The sequence below is a fragment of the Dioszegia hungarica genome (assembly GCF_025882075.1).
Source record: "Dioszegia hungarica strain PDD-24b-2 chromosome Unknown MKK02contig_8, whole genome shotgun sequence".
Lineage (NCBI taxonomy): Eukaryota > Fungi > Basidiomycota > Tremellomycetes > Tremellales > Bulleribasidiaceae > Dioszegia > Dioszegia hungarica.
The window spans coordinates 1,968,888-1,981,908 of NW_026515770.1; the positions used below are offsets into that span (position 1 = coordinate 1,968,888).

Genomic DNA, 13,021 nt, shown 5'->3' on the forward strand with positions numbered 1-13,021 from the left:
ACCTGCTCACTGCCGCGTCATCACCATGTCTCATTGACCTAGTTCTTGCTGCACAAGGCGGACCACCTCATCCGCCGCCTCTTCGAAGCCTTCATCTTCGGTCCACACGGTTCCGATGAGCACCTCTTCCAGTTCGGGATGGACCTCGTCCTGAATGTCCGAGAGCTCGAGATACAGCTGTTCTGCGCACATTGACCGGATCTGAGGATCAGCCGAGGCCGTGCATGTCGACTCTGCGAAGGTCAGACTTACTCTGGGAAAGCGATGCTTGAGAAAGACCCCAAGATTGCCTCCTGCTGTATGCCTGACACCAGCGTCCTTCAGCCTGAGAGCAGCGATGACGACGGCCATACTCGCGCTGATCCGGTCGATAGACTTCATCTTGTCGATGCCTCGACTAGCTAGACTGATGAACCGAGTGCAGCTGATCACCAGTTAGCTATAGTCCCAATCCGGGAGGGAGAAAAGTAGATTACCTTTTTGACAGGCCGGCAAGAGAAGCGTCAACGTCTGAGAAGAGGCCGGATCGGAACACCTTCGCACTGGTCACCAGGCAGGGGACGAAGACCCTGTTCGAGCCAAGATTTTCGGCCATGATGCCACCGAGATCTCGCATCACCGTATCTTTCAGCGACTCCTCTCCAGCTTGAGCAGCGTCTTGCGTCGACAGGTAAGCGTGGAAAGGCTCAAATGCCATGGCAGACTGAAGGATCGTTAGTGACTTACTTCGCAGAAGACCCGGCAAGACGCTTACCACAGAGACGATCTGGCTTCCCATACACAGGACCAGCCCCGCCATAAGCTCGCCCCTGTACTTGGTGCGGAGGAGCGGCATCGTGCGACCGAACCAATCTTTTTGGTCGACATACCGAAATGCCTCCTCGCTGTAAGTATGAGCTCGATCCCGCATCCGTGCCCTTCCAGAGGGGTCCAAACTTACTACGGCTCTTTCAACTCCACATCCAGCACTTTCCCCTCTGGCCATACCCATACCTCAGAGACTCCGGCAGCCCGCAGGAGTCCCCAGCATCGAGCGGCGGCCGCTCGGACTGGTTCCAGCTTCTCCACGAGCAGCTTGACGATACCACCCATGAGCTTGTCGAAGCTGTTCTGCGAGATCGGGCATTTGCCAGGTGCAGCAGGTGAAGCTTGTGCGATATCGGGTACGATCAGCGCCAGGGCATTGAGAGCGGCAATGCGAATCCAGGATCCGACGTCTCCGCGTTGATCAGTCGAGTAATCGGCCAGAGCAAGGGTGATTGCGGAGATGAGCTGGTCCAGTTGTTCGGCGGCGACTTTGGGGTCAGCTGTGCAACTAGACCTCGGCAACGCATACGAGGTAGTTGAGACTTACCCAGCCTGACTCCGTCCTGATTTTGCTGGACAGCGATGTCAGCCAAAGACCGAATAGCATACCGTCGAGTCTCCACATCCGCCTAATCATCAGTTGCCAATCTATTTGCCACTCATGTGAAATGCATAGCTGACCTTTGTCCCGTCCTCCAATTGCGCCAGCAAAGCAGCCACCGATTTGTCCAAGCTCGATTGACACCCGTCATATCGTATATGTCCGAGACTCAGCGCTGCCGCCTGTTTCTGAACAGCTCTCGTGGCCTTGAGGTCACCAACAAGCCTACCGTATCAGCTCCACTCTGCAAACAGTCCGGCAGCAGGACGCACTTGACGACCTCTCTCGACGCGTCGCGCAAAGCGCTCAAACAGCCGTACACATCCGCCACCCCTTCTTGGCATTCCGTCTCCCGCCGCTTCATTCCCGCCTCGATGAACTTGTCTAGGATCGCCTGACTCCCCGCGCTCTTGATGATAGCCTGGTTGAGCGTGGCGCAAATGACGTCGCAGGCTTGTTTGATGATGGGGCCAGCTTGAGGGGAAACGAGGGCAGCAGGACGGATGGAGCCAAGCGCGAGGAAGATCTGCCGTGTCAGCTTCGCTTCAGTTTGGGAACCAGAGCCAGCTCACATTGGCTCGTCTATCGTCCGTTACGCTCAAGAGTGACGCTATTTGAGTCAAAGCCGAAAGCCCTCCATGAACATTGTTCGCATCCATTGATGGGACTTGTTTGATCTGCCTTATCAGCTTGGATCCAGCTTTATCAAAGCTGCAGAAGCGCACCTCTCGCTCAATCGCGTCGTTCAGACCATCCTCATCCCCCAGCTTCAAAAGATCTTTGAGCGCTACAGCCGCCAATGTCCGCATCGCTTCGTCCCAGTGTCGAAGAGTGATATTGTGAAGGTGATCCCGCATCCGGCGACGGTAGACGGCATGTCTGTCAGGTCAGCGAAGTTTGATGGTACACATTCATGGCTACTCACTCAGCTATGGCTGGAGCAGCGATGGTGAAGGCGATCCTTCTCACGCTCACCGAGTAGAAGTCAGACTTCGCCAGCACGTCTATTCCCTTAGGATACAGACCCTAAGACATGAGCTTGCCCATCTGCCAAGGCGGAGCAAAGGGAGATAGCTTACCAATCGCCCCACTCCCTCTTGGTATGCGGCACTAGCTGCCCGCCTGACGCCCACTTCTCGATCAAAGCACGCAGCGCACATCATCCCGGTCGCCATATCCTCCGCGTATGGTGCGATTGTCGCCGGCGGACACGCGCGGGATAGGGACCAGAGGACGTATGCTGCGGCATCGCGGACGTTCGAGCCGATGGAATGGGTCGCACGGCGAATGTCAAAGGTCAAAGCCTGAGGATAAGCTGGGTCCTGGTTCGAGTGAGGAGACACACCTTCATTACCCATTGTACAGCCTCTCCCACAGCTTCGTCTTTGACCAGCCCCCTCCGCGCCATCTCCGCAACAGCCAAACAGACACCATGCCACCTCGACTCCCCCTTGTTCGCCCCTTCTGTCCCACCAAAACCCATCGTTCCGCCCGGAGCGCTCCCACCTGGGTCGAGAACGGTACCGAAGGGCGTCTCGACGACCGGCTCGTCTTCTGTTCCCTGGAAGAGGTTGATAGTGGCCAAGACGATCTGCGAGGCAAAGTCTTCAGGGAGAACAGCGGTAAGTCGGGCGATGTACTTGGCTGAGGAGTATCGAACGATCGTGTCCTGGTAGGATCAGCTCGAGGGCCAGATCGAGGTATGCCATGCAGCTGAGAAGAACGTACTTTGTCCGCTAATCCAGTCATCAGGTCATCCAGCTCTTCTTCCAGTCCTTCTGGAATCGCTTCCTCCCCTTCACTCTCCCTCACTTGGCTCAGCTTTGTCAACCAGTATCTCCCCCTCGCCTTGATCGCTAACTTCCGTATCAGACCCGAGCTGGCCGCTGTCCTGCTCCCTCTCAGATGAGGAAGCAGAGTGTTCGCCATGAATCCATCCAGAGTGTCGAGGTGGCCGAGGGGCAGCATTGACGGCAGCAGCGCCAGCAACTCCAGAAGCGACGCGACAAGATTGGCTTCTCCCTCCCTGTCGCCTTCTTCTAGCTCCGCACCTGCCCATCCGAGAAAGCCGCTGAGCCCTTGGACGGCATCGGTCCGTGAGAAAACCCGGGCCAGGACGAGCGCGGCGTACGCCCCTTCTTTGCCGGACCGCTGGAGCAGCGGGAGCGACAGTAGGATGACGCGCTGGGAGAGATCCGAGGTCGGTGCGGAGAACAAAAGGGCGGATGCCGGGGCGTCGATACCGTATTGACTAGCTTGGACCGGGTGGGGTGCGGATAGGGCCGAGAGCGAGAATGGGACGGTAAGGAGCAGGGCGAGCCAGAGGAGGAGGACCGCTCGAGTCTCCCACGCGTCTTGATGGGCGATGAGCGGATGCTGTGCCGTCAGGGGTGTCGAGGACGAGCTGGGCGTGGTGGGCGGGGAGAGAATGGCGATGAGTGAGGGGAGGTACGAGATTGTTGAAGGGAAGTGTTGGACTAGATGATCAGCTGACAGATGGCTCTTCCAGGGCGGGCTCGACATACCGACAGCTTTCCATCCTCGGACTTTGACTACCCAGTTGATCACCCTCCCAAGTCGATTGAGACGACTGGGATTAGGCAGCTCCGTATCCTGGGCGAGCGCAATGACCTGCTTCGCCAGAGCGTCCATTAACGGAGGAATGATCTGGTCGATATGGGGGTCCAACAATCCCGGCAGGGGCAGGTAGTGATCCAGCTACGTCCATCAGCGCAGCTGGGGATATGGCTCTCTACGGATAGACTCACAATAGCTCCAAGGTCTTTGACCAGTGCCTCTTCATTCTCGTCTTCCCCTCTCGCCGGAGCTCGGCTCACATCCAGCGCGAGGAAGTCCGACAGGAGACCAAAGAACGCATCTTTGTGCGCGAAATGGGTGTATGTCGGATCTTCGGCGTCTGCCAGTGTGGCTGACATCGTACTGGCCTGGTGTGGATGACACGAAAGGTAGAGGACGGTAAGAGGTGAAAGTTGAGATGCCTTCGACAGCAAGACGCGTCCGCGGGGCTCCGCCTAGAATATTTGGTCACGTGCAGGTTCTCCTCTTATATAGCTGCGAAAGCTGCATGATCCTGACCGCAGGGTATTGCGCAAGCCGCCGGTCTACGGAGACAAGGGGCAGCTATGCCATCTGTCAGGCAGCGTAGATTATGCTGTCAGGCGTGCGTGCTCTCATATGTCCCAGAAAGTGAAACCAGATGAAACATCATGCCCGCACGGACCTGTCTGCGCCAATTGGCTGGAACGTCCGACGTCTCTCGCTGCTATCGTTCATACATACCTCTCTTCTCCTCTTCCTCCTGCTCCCTCCTCCAGTCCGCCGCTTATCGTACTCACTGTGTATATCATCCGTCATTACATCCTGGGAGTTGCAACTAGAGCGGACCATCCGCGCGACCCCCTTCGCAACTCGTATCGCTCAACCCTCCGCCTCGCTCCTCGTGTAATCGACAACCCTACTCGACCAAATCCTCTCACCATGTACGAGCCAGCTTCCTCCGGTCTCATGCTCCACCTCCGGTACATGCACTACAACCTAGACCCCTCTTCCTCCGACTACCTTCAGCCGCATCAGGTCGAGAACGATCAGGACGTCGAGATCCGGGAGCAGTATCAGATCGGGTCGCAGCGGGTTCCGGTCGGACGACAAGCTCGGCATCACTTCCTCTGGGAGCCTCTGAGGCACGCGTTTAATCACCACTTTCTCGTCGAGATCAAAATGGCCCAATCGGTCGCGGATGAGATCGTAAGGGTCGAGGACATGATGTTAGCGTGAGTCCAATCTAGTTGTGCTTTAGGTCGCGTCGCAGAGAGATCCTGACCAAGTTTAGGGCCGGAGAGATCCTCCATCCCATACTCGTCAGCCACTCCATGGCATCTCTCGAGGATGACGATTACAACGGCGACATCTTCTCCTTCCCCATCTGACAAGAGACTACCTCAGTCTACTTCCAACTCGCCTGCCGCCTCCCATACCTCCGTCAGATCGAGTCCCTCATTATGGCCTGCTCGTTGATCGGCTTTCTCCTATCCGATGGTCCGGGCCCGATCAGCACGGTATACCAGCTGCTGGTCGGTCAGCCCGAGCTCCACAGTCTGGAGCAAGCCCTCAAGGTGGCTTCACAGCTGAAAGAGAGAGGAGACGAGTGAGCTCCTCCATCACCAAATCTTGAGGAGCAGATGAGCTGATACCACTTTTAGGGCGCTAAACGTAAACGATACCCATTTGAAGTCCATCAGACTCTACGTCGAGGCTATCACGAAACTTCTCCCTTGGTTCCCCTCTGATTATTACATGGCTCCTTGGGAGGCCAGACTTAGCGGTGTAGGCGGTCTGTGAGTACACATCCGCCTCCACTCCGAGCGACCCTGCTGACCGCCCAAGCATTGTCAAGTGCAATATCAACTTGGCGATAGCGGTATTCAAGTCTCCCAAATTCCGGATGGAGGACACCTCATATCGCATACTCGAGTCGACCGCTCAGCTCACGTGCGTGACCAACTGGGAAATGGCGAAGATTCTGCACCGTAAGCATCGCACCGTCATACGATAAGGCTCGAACTGACCATAGATAGTACAGGGTCGGATCTCTCAAGATCATCGGGAACGCCTTTGCAAGCATCAGAAGCCATACCTGGTCGATCGCAAGCTCGCCTCGGAAGGCATGTCCCCCTCGTCCCTCCTCTTTACCCAAAGCGCCAAATACCTCCGCAGACCCCGCGGCCAGCTCGCAAATCAGCCATGGGTCGGCGACTTCTCCCCGAGGCACTTTGCCTCGCACTACGAGGCCCTCAAGAAACGTCTACCCGGAAAGGCGTCCGGGCGGGAAGAGCGGTGGTACCATCGTGGCGATTCAGCCGGGGCGATCCATATGGCGAGCTGGCTGGGGAGGATGGAGAAGCTGCAGGAGGAGTGGGGAGTACAAATGGTGGCGGCATATGAGGATGATGACGATGAGTTGGCGGCAGATAATAGGCGGATGGGAGCGACCAGTGGGGAGGTGTGATCACCGGCGGGGTTGAGGTGCAGAGACGCAGGCCTAGGGGAGTTTGGACGTATGAGCTTGATTGTTGTAGCCTTATTCCTCAGATATGTTGCTTGTAGCTCATAGCAGGTTGTACAACCTCTCTTCTCCTTTGACCTCACACCCTCCTAGCACGCTAAGCAGACTATCAGGGAAATGCGGGGGACATGAGGTACGCCTCATGAAACAGGATGAAACGCGTGCCTTAATGCGCACGGATCAACGCCTCAACAGTCGAGGACGGGGCTGGCTCCGCACCATGTCAACGCGGCTCTACTTCTTCTCTTTTCTCTCAATCAAACCTTTCAGTAGTGTATATAGACCCCCTCTATCACTGTGCATAGCCCTCGCTCTGGACACAAAGACAGCGAGCCCACACCTCTTCAGCTTCGAACCCGCCTCCCTTTTCGTCAGCCGCAGTCAACCAACGTTCGCCATCACAACGCCCAAGCCCCTTCGCTCCACCATGTACGACCGCACCTCTCCTGGACTTACCCTCCACCTTCGGTACATGCATATCCAGCTAGATCCATCCTCCACTATGTATGATGGACCCCCTCGACCGGAGGACGGCACGATCAGCTCGGCGCCTGAAGGCTATCATCTCGGCGCACAGCGAACGCCCAAGGGACCCAAGGCGCGTCGGGAGTTCCTTTGGAGACCTCTCTGCCCAGGAGACTACTGGAAGGTCCCGAAGGGGAAGACGCAAATAACAGATGCGATCTTGACCAAAACTCAGGACCTGGTGGACAAGACGAAGGATATGATGCTCGCGTGAGTCGACGCTTCTACCCTTCTCTCCCTCACGCGGCGGTCCTGTACACTGCTGATGTAACAGTACTGGAGAGCTCTTCCAACCAGTATACGAAGCTCATCCGATCGATCCGGCTGCAGATGGGACGGCCGAGATATACTCCTTCCCGCTCTGGCAGCGAGCTACGGCGGTCTACTACCAGCTCGCCTGCCGCCTTCCGTACCTCGCCCAGGTCCAGAGCCTCGCTCTCGTTTACCAAGCTATGGAATACAAGAATAAAGTCGATGGTTCGCTGCGCGAGGCCATGAAGGATCTCCATTATCGTCTTCTGAACGCGCCAGTCGTTAGCCTGGGCGAGGCAGTCATGTTTGCGCGCGAGCACAAGAAGCAAGCGGACAGGTGAGCTTCTCCAACGCGAAAAGGTAAATTTGATCGATGCTGACCATTCAGTCATATGACGAACACAGTGGCGCTTGGTACAGCTGTCGCCCGATACGTCCACGCCATCACGGTCCTCCTCCCCTGGTTTCCGTCCGAATACTACATGGCGCCCTGGGAGGCAAGATTGAACGGGGTTGGCGGACTGTGAGTCGTATTATCCCGACTATTATGCATCTTCGCTGACATGACTGCAGCCTCGTCAAGTGCAATATCAACCTCGCGATGGTCGCAATGCATGCTCTGCAAAATTACGGCGTCGCAGCCCAGATACTGGGAACCATATCATCGCTGGCATGCTTATCCAACTGGGAGAAGGCGAAGATACTGCATCGTGAGTGATATCCGCCTATTGTGGGGATGCTGCTGACACCGATAGTCCAGAGCAAATGCGCCACCCATATCCAAGCAGCCTGCGCCAAACCATTACCCGATCCTATCGACCAGGCCGCTATTTTCGCTGCCAAACGAGACACATACCTCGTCACGCCCCTAGGCCAGCTCGCGGACGAGCCCTGGATCGGCGACTTCTCCCCCGAGCGGTTCTCGAAGCACTACCTCGCGCTCCGAGCGGAATGCGATCTAGACCACGAACGATCACAGATCAGGCCTAGGGCCAGGAGACGCGTCGAGGTGGAGAAGCCGGACTCCCCGATGGCCAAGTGGCACACCTCGATAAAGTGGTACCAGGTGATTCAGGAGCAGCTGGAGGGTGCGGAAGACGATGCAGAGGGCGACCTGGCGGCCAATAACGCGCTCCGGCGGTCGGGATATGGTCCGATGCAGGACTGGAAAGTCTGATAGGAATAGGAAGGATACCACTTCATAATTTCTTGTACTTTGTATTCAGTTGCTACCTTTGTACTGACTGGTAGTCTCCAAGACTTCCTGGCAGTGTGGCGAACGTGTAGTCACCGTCAGAACAGACAGCACATGCTCACGTGATCACGTTAGCTGAAACACGACGAAACGTACGCACGGAACTCGACGCGTCATAGCTTCCGCTACGGTAGAAGACCTGACGACCATCTCCACTCTGCTAGCACCATCTCTCGTTTGCCAACTAGATGTACCTTCAAAGCTTACGATACCCGCGTCTAGATGAAGTCTAACAGCATGTCCAGAATCTCCAGATGAGTCCTCATCTCCTCGCTCGCCCGCACCCTCTTTCATCGCGTTCCTCGCGACCTCCCCCAGGTCGAACCCCATGACGACCCCCAACCCCTCCCCTTCCAAGGCGACGATCTACTCCGAGTCCTCTCGCGGCCTCACCATACACCTCCGATGGATGCACTACGATCTCGACCCCTCTTCACCCCATTTCCGTCGCCATCGGCATCGGCCATATCATACCGTCATTGCAAATGAAGAGGAACGGTGCGATTTCGCGGTACAGCGGCTCCCTATCGGCGAGGAGTCGCGACACAAGTTCTTGTGGGCTGCCCTATTCTGTGCGGACTGGGATGCGAGAGGGGATGCAAAAGCGATCATTATGGGGATATACGAGAGTGCCGCGGCGGAGATCGCGAAAGCAGAGGATGTGATGAGAGGGTAAGCTTGAACGTCAACCTTGACCAGAAGAGCGCGCAGCTGAGAGCTACAGGGCGGGACCCATCTTCCAGGACATATACGCCGACTGGTGCGCAGATATGCTCAGGGACGAGGAACACGCCGGCGATATCCAAACCTCACCCGCCTATCAAGAAACCACCTCCGTCTATTTTCAACTCGCATCACGTATCCCATACCTCCGTCAAGTCCAATCCCTCATGGTCGCCTGTAATGTCGCCGGACTCAACCACACAGTAGCCGAGCCTATCCGAGAGGCCGTCACGGCGGTATGGTATGACCTGAATGATACACCGGATCTCAATGTTGCGTCGTCGATGGATCTGGCGTATGGCTACAAGGATAAAGGCGACAAGTGAGCCCAGACCTCGTGTGAGACTTCACAAGTGGCTGATGATACAGAGCGGCGGAGGAAAATGACGGACCTGGAGCAGTGTCCAACTACGTCCACGCCATCAAGGTACTCCTACCTTGGTATCCGAGCGAGTACTGGATCGCTCCCTGGGAGGCAAGGGTGCTTGGGCTGGGCGGCTTGTGAGTGGACATCTTCCGGTCGATCACATGACTCAGTAAAGCTTACTGATCAGAATTGTCAAACTCAACATCAATATCGCAATTGTTCTTCGGTCATTCTTTGGCAATTTCAAGTCCGCCTACCATATACTGGACAACATCTCCTCCTCGGTCTGCGCGACCAACTGGGAGAAGGCCAAGATCCTGCATTGTAAGCTTACTCATCTGTACCACGATTCTCCAGCTGACAGTCAGTACAAGGCGACTGCCTACTCGAACTCACTGTAGGCGAGGTCCCCGTCAACGAGTGCGAGTGGGAACTCGACCCCGACCCCCTACCCGACATCCACTACCTCGACCTCTTGAGACGGCGAGACGGGTACCAGCAACACCCTCTGGGCCGACTCGCCAATCCCACCTGGATCACCGACTTCTCGCCCATGGAGTTCATCGGTCACTACCACGAGCTCGCCCTACGCAGCCTGGGACAACGAAATCGCCCATGGTACATGTACGACCGGACGGAGGCTGCTTTGCGGGTATGTCAGTGGATCAATCGCATGAAGACGCTACATGTGTCGTGGGCGGTTGATGTGAAGAAGGAGCCGGTGGAGTGTAGGGATTTGGAGGTGGAGAATGCGATGATTGAGGAGAAGGGGCGGTCGGAGTTTTGGGATTTTAGGACAGAGTAGATAGATTAGACAGCATTGTAAGCTTGAGCCGACGGTGGTGAGGATACAGGCGGCGACGGTCGGAGAGCGACTAGAGAGTTGTATGCAAGTCCAACATGTAGCTTTTGCACAGCAGTCAGTGTAGCGAGTCGAAGCCAGCGACTTCACGTAATCTGCTATAGATACATAAGCGTACCTCTTACCATTGTGCCGCTTGACCAGCATGCCATCCTAATCCTCTTCCATTCTCTCGCTCCCCATGCCGGAATCCGTCCTCCCCATATCCTCTCCCTCCTCACCCTCCCTATCCTCCTTGATCATCCGCACCTCTTCTCCCCGATGAGCCAGGCTCAGCAGTCCCAGTCCGCCCAGTGCTGGCGCCGGCACTCCCGGCCCACCATTATTCACCTGGTTGAAGGCTCCACCGAGGGCGAAAGACCCTCTCCCGCTCCCTAGTCCCCCTCCGCCCGTACCCAGACTGCCCGAAGTGGATCCAATCGACAGGGCTGGTGATGCCGCTCGCGAGCGACTTGCCATCGGCCGAGTATATGGGTGGTTCGCCTTTGTGCGTAGGTTGATTTGCTCTCGACCGCCTTGGCCCGGAGTGGACGTGGAGGTGGAGAGCATGGTCGAGTAGAGGTTGTATCCCGGTGAAGGGGGGATGGGAATGGCTGCGGTAGGGCGGGATGGGGACATGGGGTAGCCGGTGGCCGGAGGGAGGGAGGGGGATGAGCCGCGATGGCGTTTGTATGGGTCAAACCGGTCGTCCACTTGAGCTGAAAGATTAGTCAAGTCCGAGTCTGGCATGAGCAGACGATGCGCACCTTTTCTCTTTCCAGGTCGGACAGATGCAGAGCCGCCGCTCGACTCGCGATACTGCATGAGACTTGGACTCGCGGTTGACATGGCCGAATGCGCGCCCGGAGAAGCAGCAAGCTATACATGATCAGCTACACCATCAAGCTGCATCAGATCGAGCTCACCTCCAGCTTCTCCACTGTGGGACTACCCATAGGCGTCCCCGTCCCCATCCCCAATCCACCGAAAGCATTCGGCAACCCGAACCCAGTTCCGGGACTGGGCACCAGCCCCGCCGAAAAGCTCATCCTCGCGGACCTGGACTTATCCCACGGCTGACCATTACTCGGCGGGGTCGGATATCCCGCCGAGCCAGTCCCGCTCCCGCTTCCGCCTCCTAGACTTGGGGTGACCCGACCCGAGTCGCTCAGGTGCGGCCACGAGTCCGAGCCAGAGATCAACCTGTCCATATCCATCCCCGCGGCAAAGGCCGAATTGACCGGCTCGGGTGGACCTTCGTCCACCGGCATGTCATCCGAATCCGAGTCGGACGAGCTGTCGCGCCTTGTCCAAGCCCGAGCCGCCCAAATGGCACGACGATTCGGAAAGTCGTCGTCATCCTCATCGTCACCGACGGTCTCGGGAAATCGCCCGCGTTGACTCCGGGATGCACGAGGGGTAAAGGGGAGTGCGCGGGGATGGGATGAGATGAGACGCTGAAGCCGGGCTTCAGACTGGATCTCATGATCCCCCGGAGCTGACTCGGACATGAGGGTAGCGAGGAGGGATGCGGGGAGGGGACGACCGGTAAAGGGTGGTCGGTGGAGCTCTGGCTGGGGAGACGGATCAATGATGAGCTGATCCTCCATCCGAGATTTGCCTTTCCGACGGGCCGAGGCGGTCTGGAGATGGCTCGGTACCCACCGCAGCGGCGGTTTTGGCTGGGGGTCCTCCATGTCCGCTTCCGGTCCCGATTGATCCGGCATCATAGCTGGCGTTACCGTGGGAGGAGTGGTCGTGCTGAGACCCTCGAACGTGGGATGATTCGTCCTGGACTCCTGCTGGCTGCGAAGGGTGAATGCTGACGATCCCCATTGAGGTGGGTACCGGAGCGACGTGGGCGCAAAGGGGTTGATGTGTGCTTGTGATCCACCACGATTTTCCGCCGAGGACGAAAGAGCAGCAGGACCCGCAGGCGCTGATACTGGTGGGCCAGGTCCAGTTCCCTCCGTGTTTGACATCTCATCGCCACCCCCTTCGCTCTCGCTCCCAAAGCTAGCGTTTTGCGCCAGGCTGAGCATACTCGGCCGCCGCAGCCGTGGCTTGTGAGTGGAGCCCATAGGTGGAGACTGCTCCACCACGAGCAGATTCCGGTCCTCCCTCGTGCTAGAAGTGGACGAGGACGATGGGGAAGCGTGCAGCCCAAAGGCGTTCTTGCTCGTTGCGAACCGAACTGGCGAGGTTGGGGGATTACGAGGGGAAGGCTCGGCTGAGACGGCCGTCATGTCGAGGTCATCTGGTTGCCGAGGGGTTAGAGGACGAGGTGAGGGTGGCATGATGGGGGAGTGCGAGTCGAGCCGGAAGCGCGGAGGATGGGAGGCTGGCCATAGGAGGATCGACAAGACCGGTGAAGTGGTGGGGTTGAAGGGGGCAGGTGTCTGAAGCTCGATATGGCGAATAGTCTTCCCGCCTGTTGGTAAGCAGCGGTCGGACGTTCCCTTCCCTGTAGCCAGTAGTGGTCTCTGTAGTCAATCTAGGGAGCGGTTGATATGTATGAAGGATAGCGTGAGCGAGATGATGAATGGAACATCAAATCAACAGCCTTT

The 13,021-nt window shown here is 57.2% G+C and overlaps 4 protein-coding genes across 4 annotated transcripts; 2 read left to right on the top strand and 2 right to left on the bottom strand.

The window, feature by feature from the left end:
- Positions 1-30: 30 nt before the first annotated feature.
- Positions 31-4,344, bottom strand: MKK02DRAFT_44453 (armadillo-type protein; the record flags this gene model as incomplete). Its single annotated transcript, XM_053092937.1, has 16 exons — positions 31-201; positions 253-424; positions 477-703; positions 755-884; positions 941-1,295; positions 1,355-1,436; positions 1,489-1,633; positions 1,681-1,934; positions 1,981-2,085; positions 2,134-2,287; positions 2,334-2,434; positions 2,488-2,712; positions 2,754-3,077; positions 3,137-3,885; positions 3,934-4,126; positions 4,177-4,344. 16 exons carry the CDS (start codon positions 4,342-4,344, stop codon positions 31-33), a joined length of 3,555 nt encoding a protein of 1,184 aa, XP_052945530.1.
- A 562-nt stretch (positions 4,345-4,906) lies between these two features.
- MKK02DRAFT_33106 (uncharacterized protein) lies at positions 4,907-6,434 on the top strand (the record flags this gene model as incomplete). Its single annotated transcript, XM_053088652.1, has 6 exons — positions 4,907-5,199; positions 5,226-5,286; positions 5,413-5,573; positions 5,629-5,763; positions 5,813-5,955; positions 6,004-6,434. 6 exons carry the CDS (start codon positions 4,907-4,909, stop codon positions 6,432-6,434), a joined length of 1,224 nt encoding a protein of 407 aa, XP_052945531.1.
- A 484-nt stretch (positions 6,435-6,918) lies between these two features.
- On the top strand, positions 6,919-10,418 carry MKK02DRAFT_33107 (uncharacterized protein; the record flags this gene model as incomplete). The annotated part of the gene is made up of 11 exons (XM_053088653.1): positions 6,919-7,226; positions 7,291-7,605; positions 7,657-7,791; positions 7,842-7,978; positions 8,024-8,419; positions 8,520-8,593; positions 8,783-9,195; positions 9,248-9,568; positions 9,616-9,747; positions 9,801-9,937; positions 9,982-10,418. 11 exons carry the CDS (start codon positions 6,919-6,921, stop codon positions 10,416-10,418), a joined length of 2,805 nt encoding a protein of 934 aa, XP_052945532.1.
- A 210-nt stretch (positions 10,419-10,628) lies between these two features.
- On the bottom strand, positions 10,629-12,751 carry MKK02DRAFT_44457 (uncharacterized protein; the record flags this gene model as incomplete). Its single annotated transcript, XM_053092938.1, has 3 exons — positions 10,629-11,173; positions 11,222-11,333; positions 11,381-12,751. 3 exons carry the CDS (start codon positions 12,749-12,751, stop codon positions 10,629-10,631), a joined length of 2,028 nt encoding a protein of 675 aa, XP_052945533.1.
- Between the last annotated feature and the right edge of the window lie 270 nt (positions 12,752-13,021).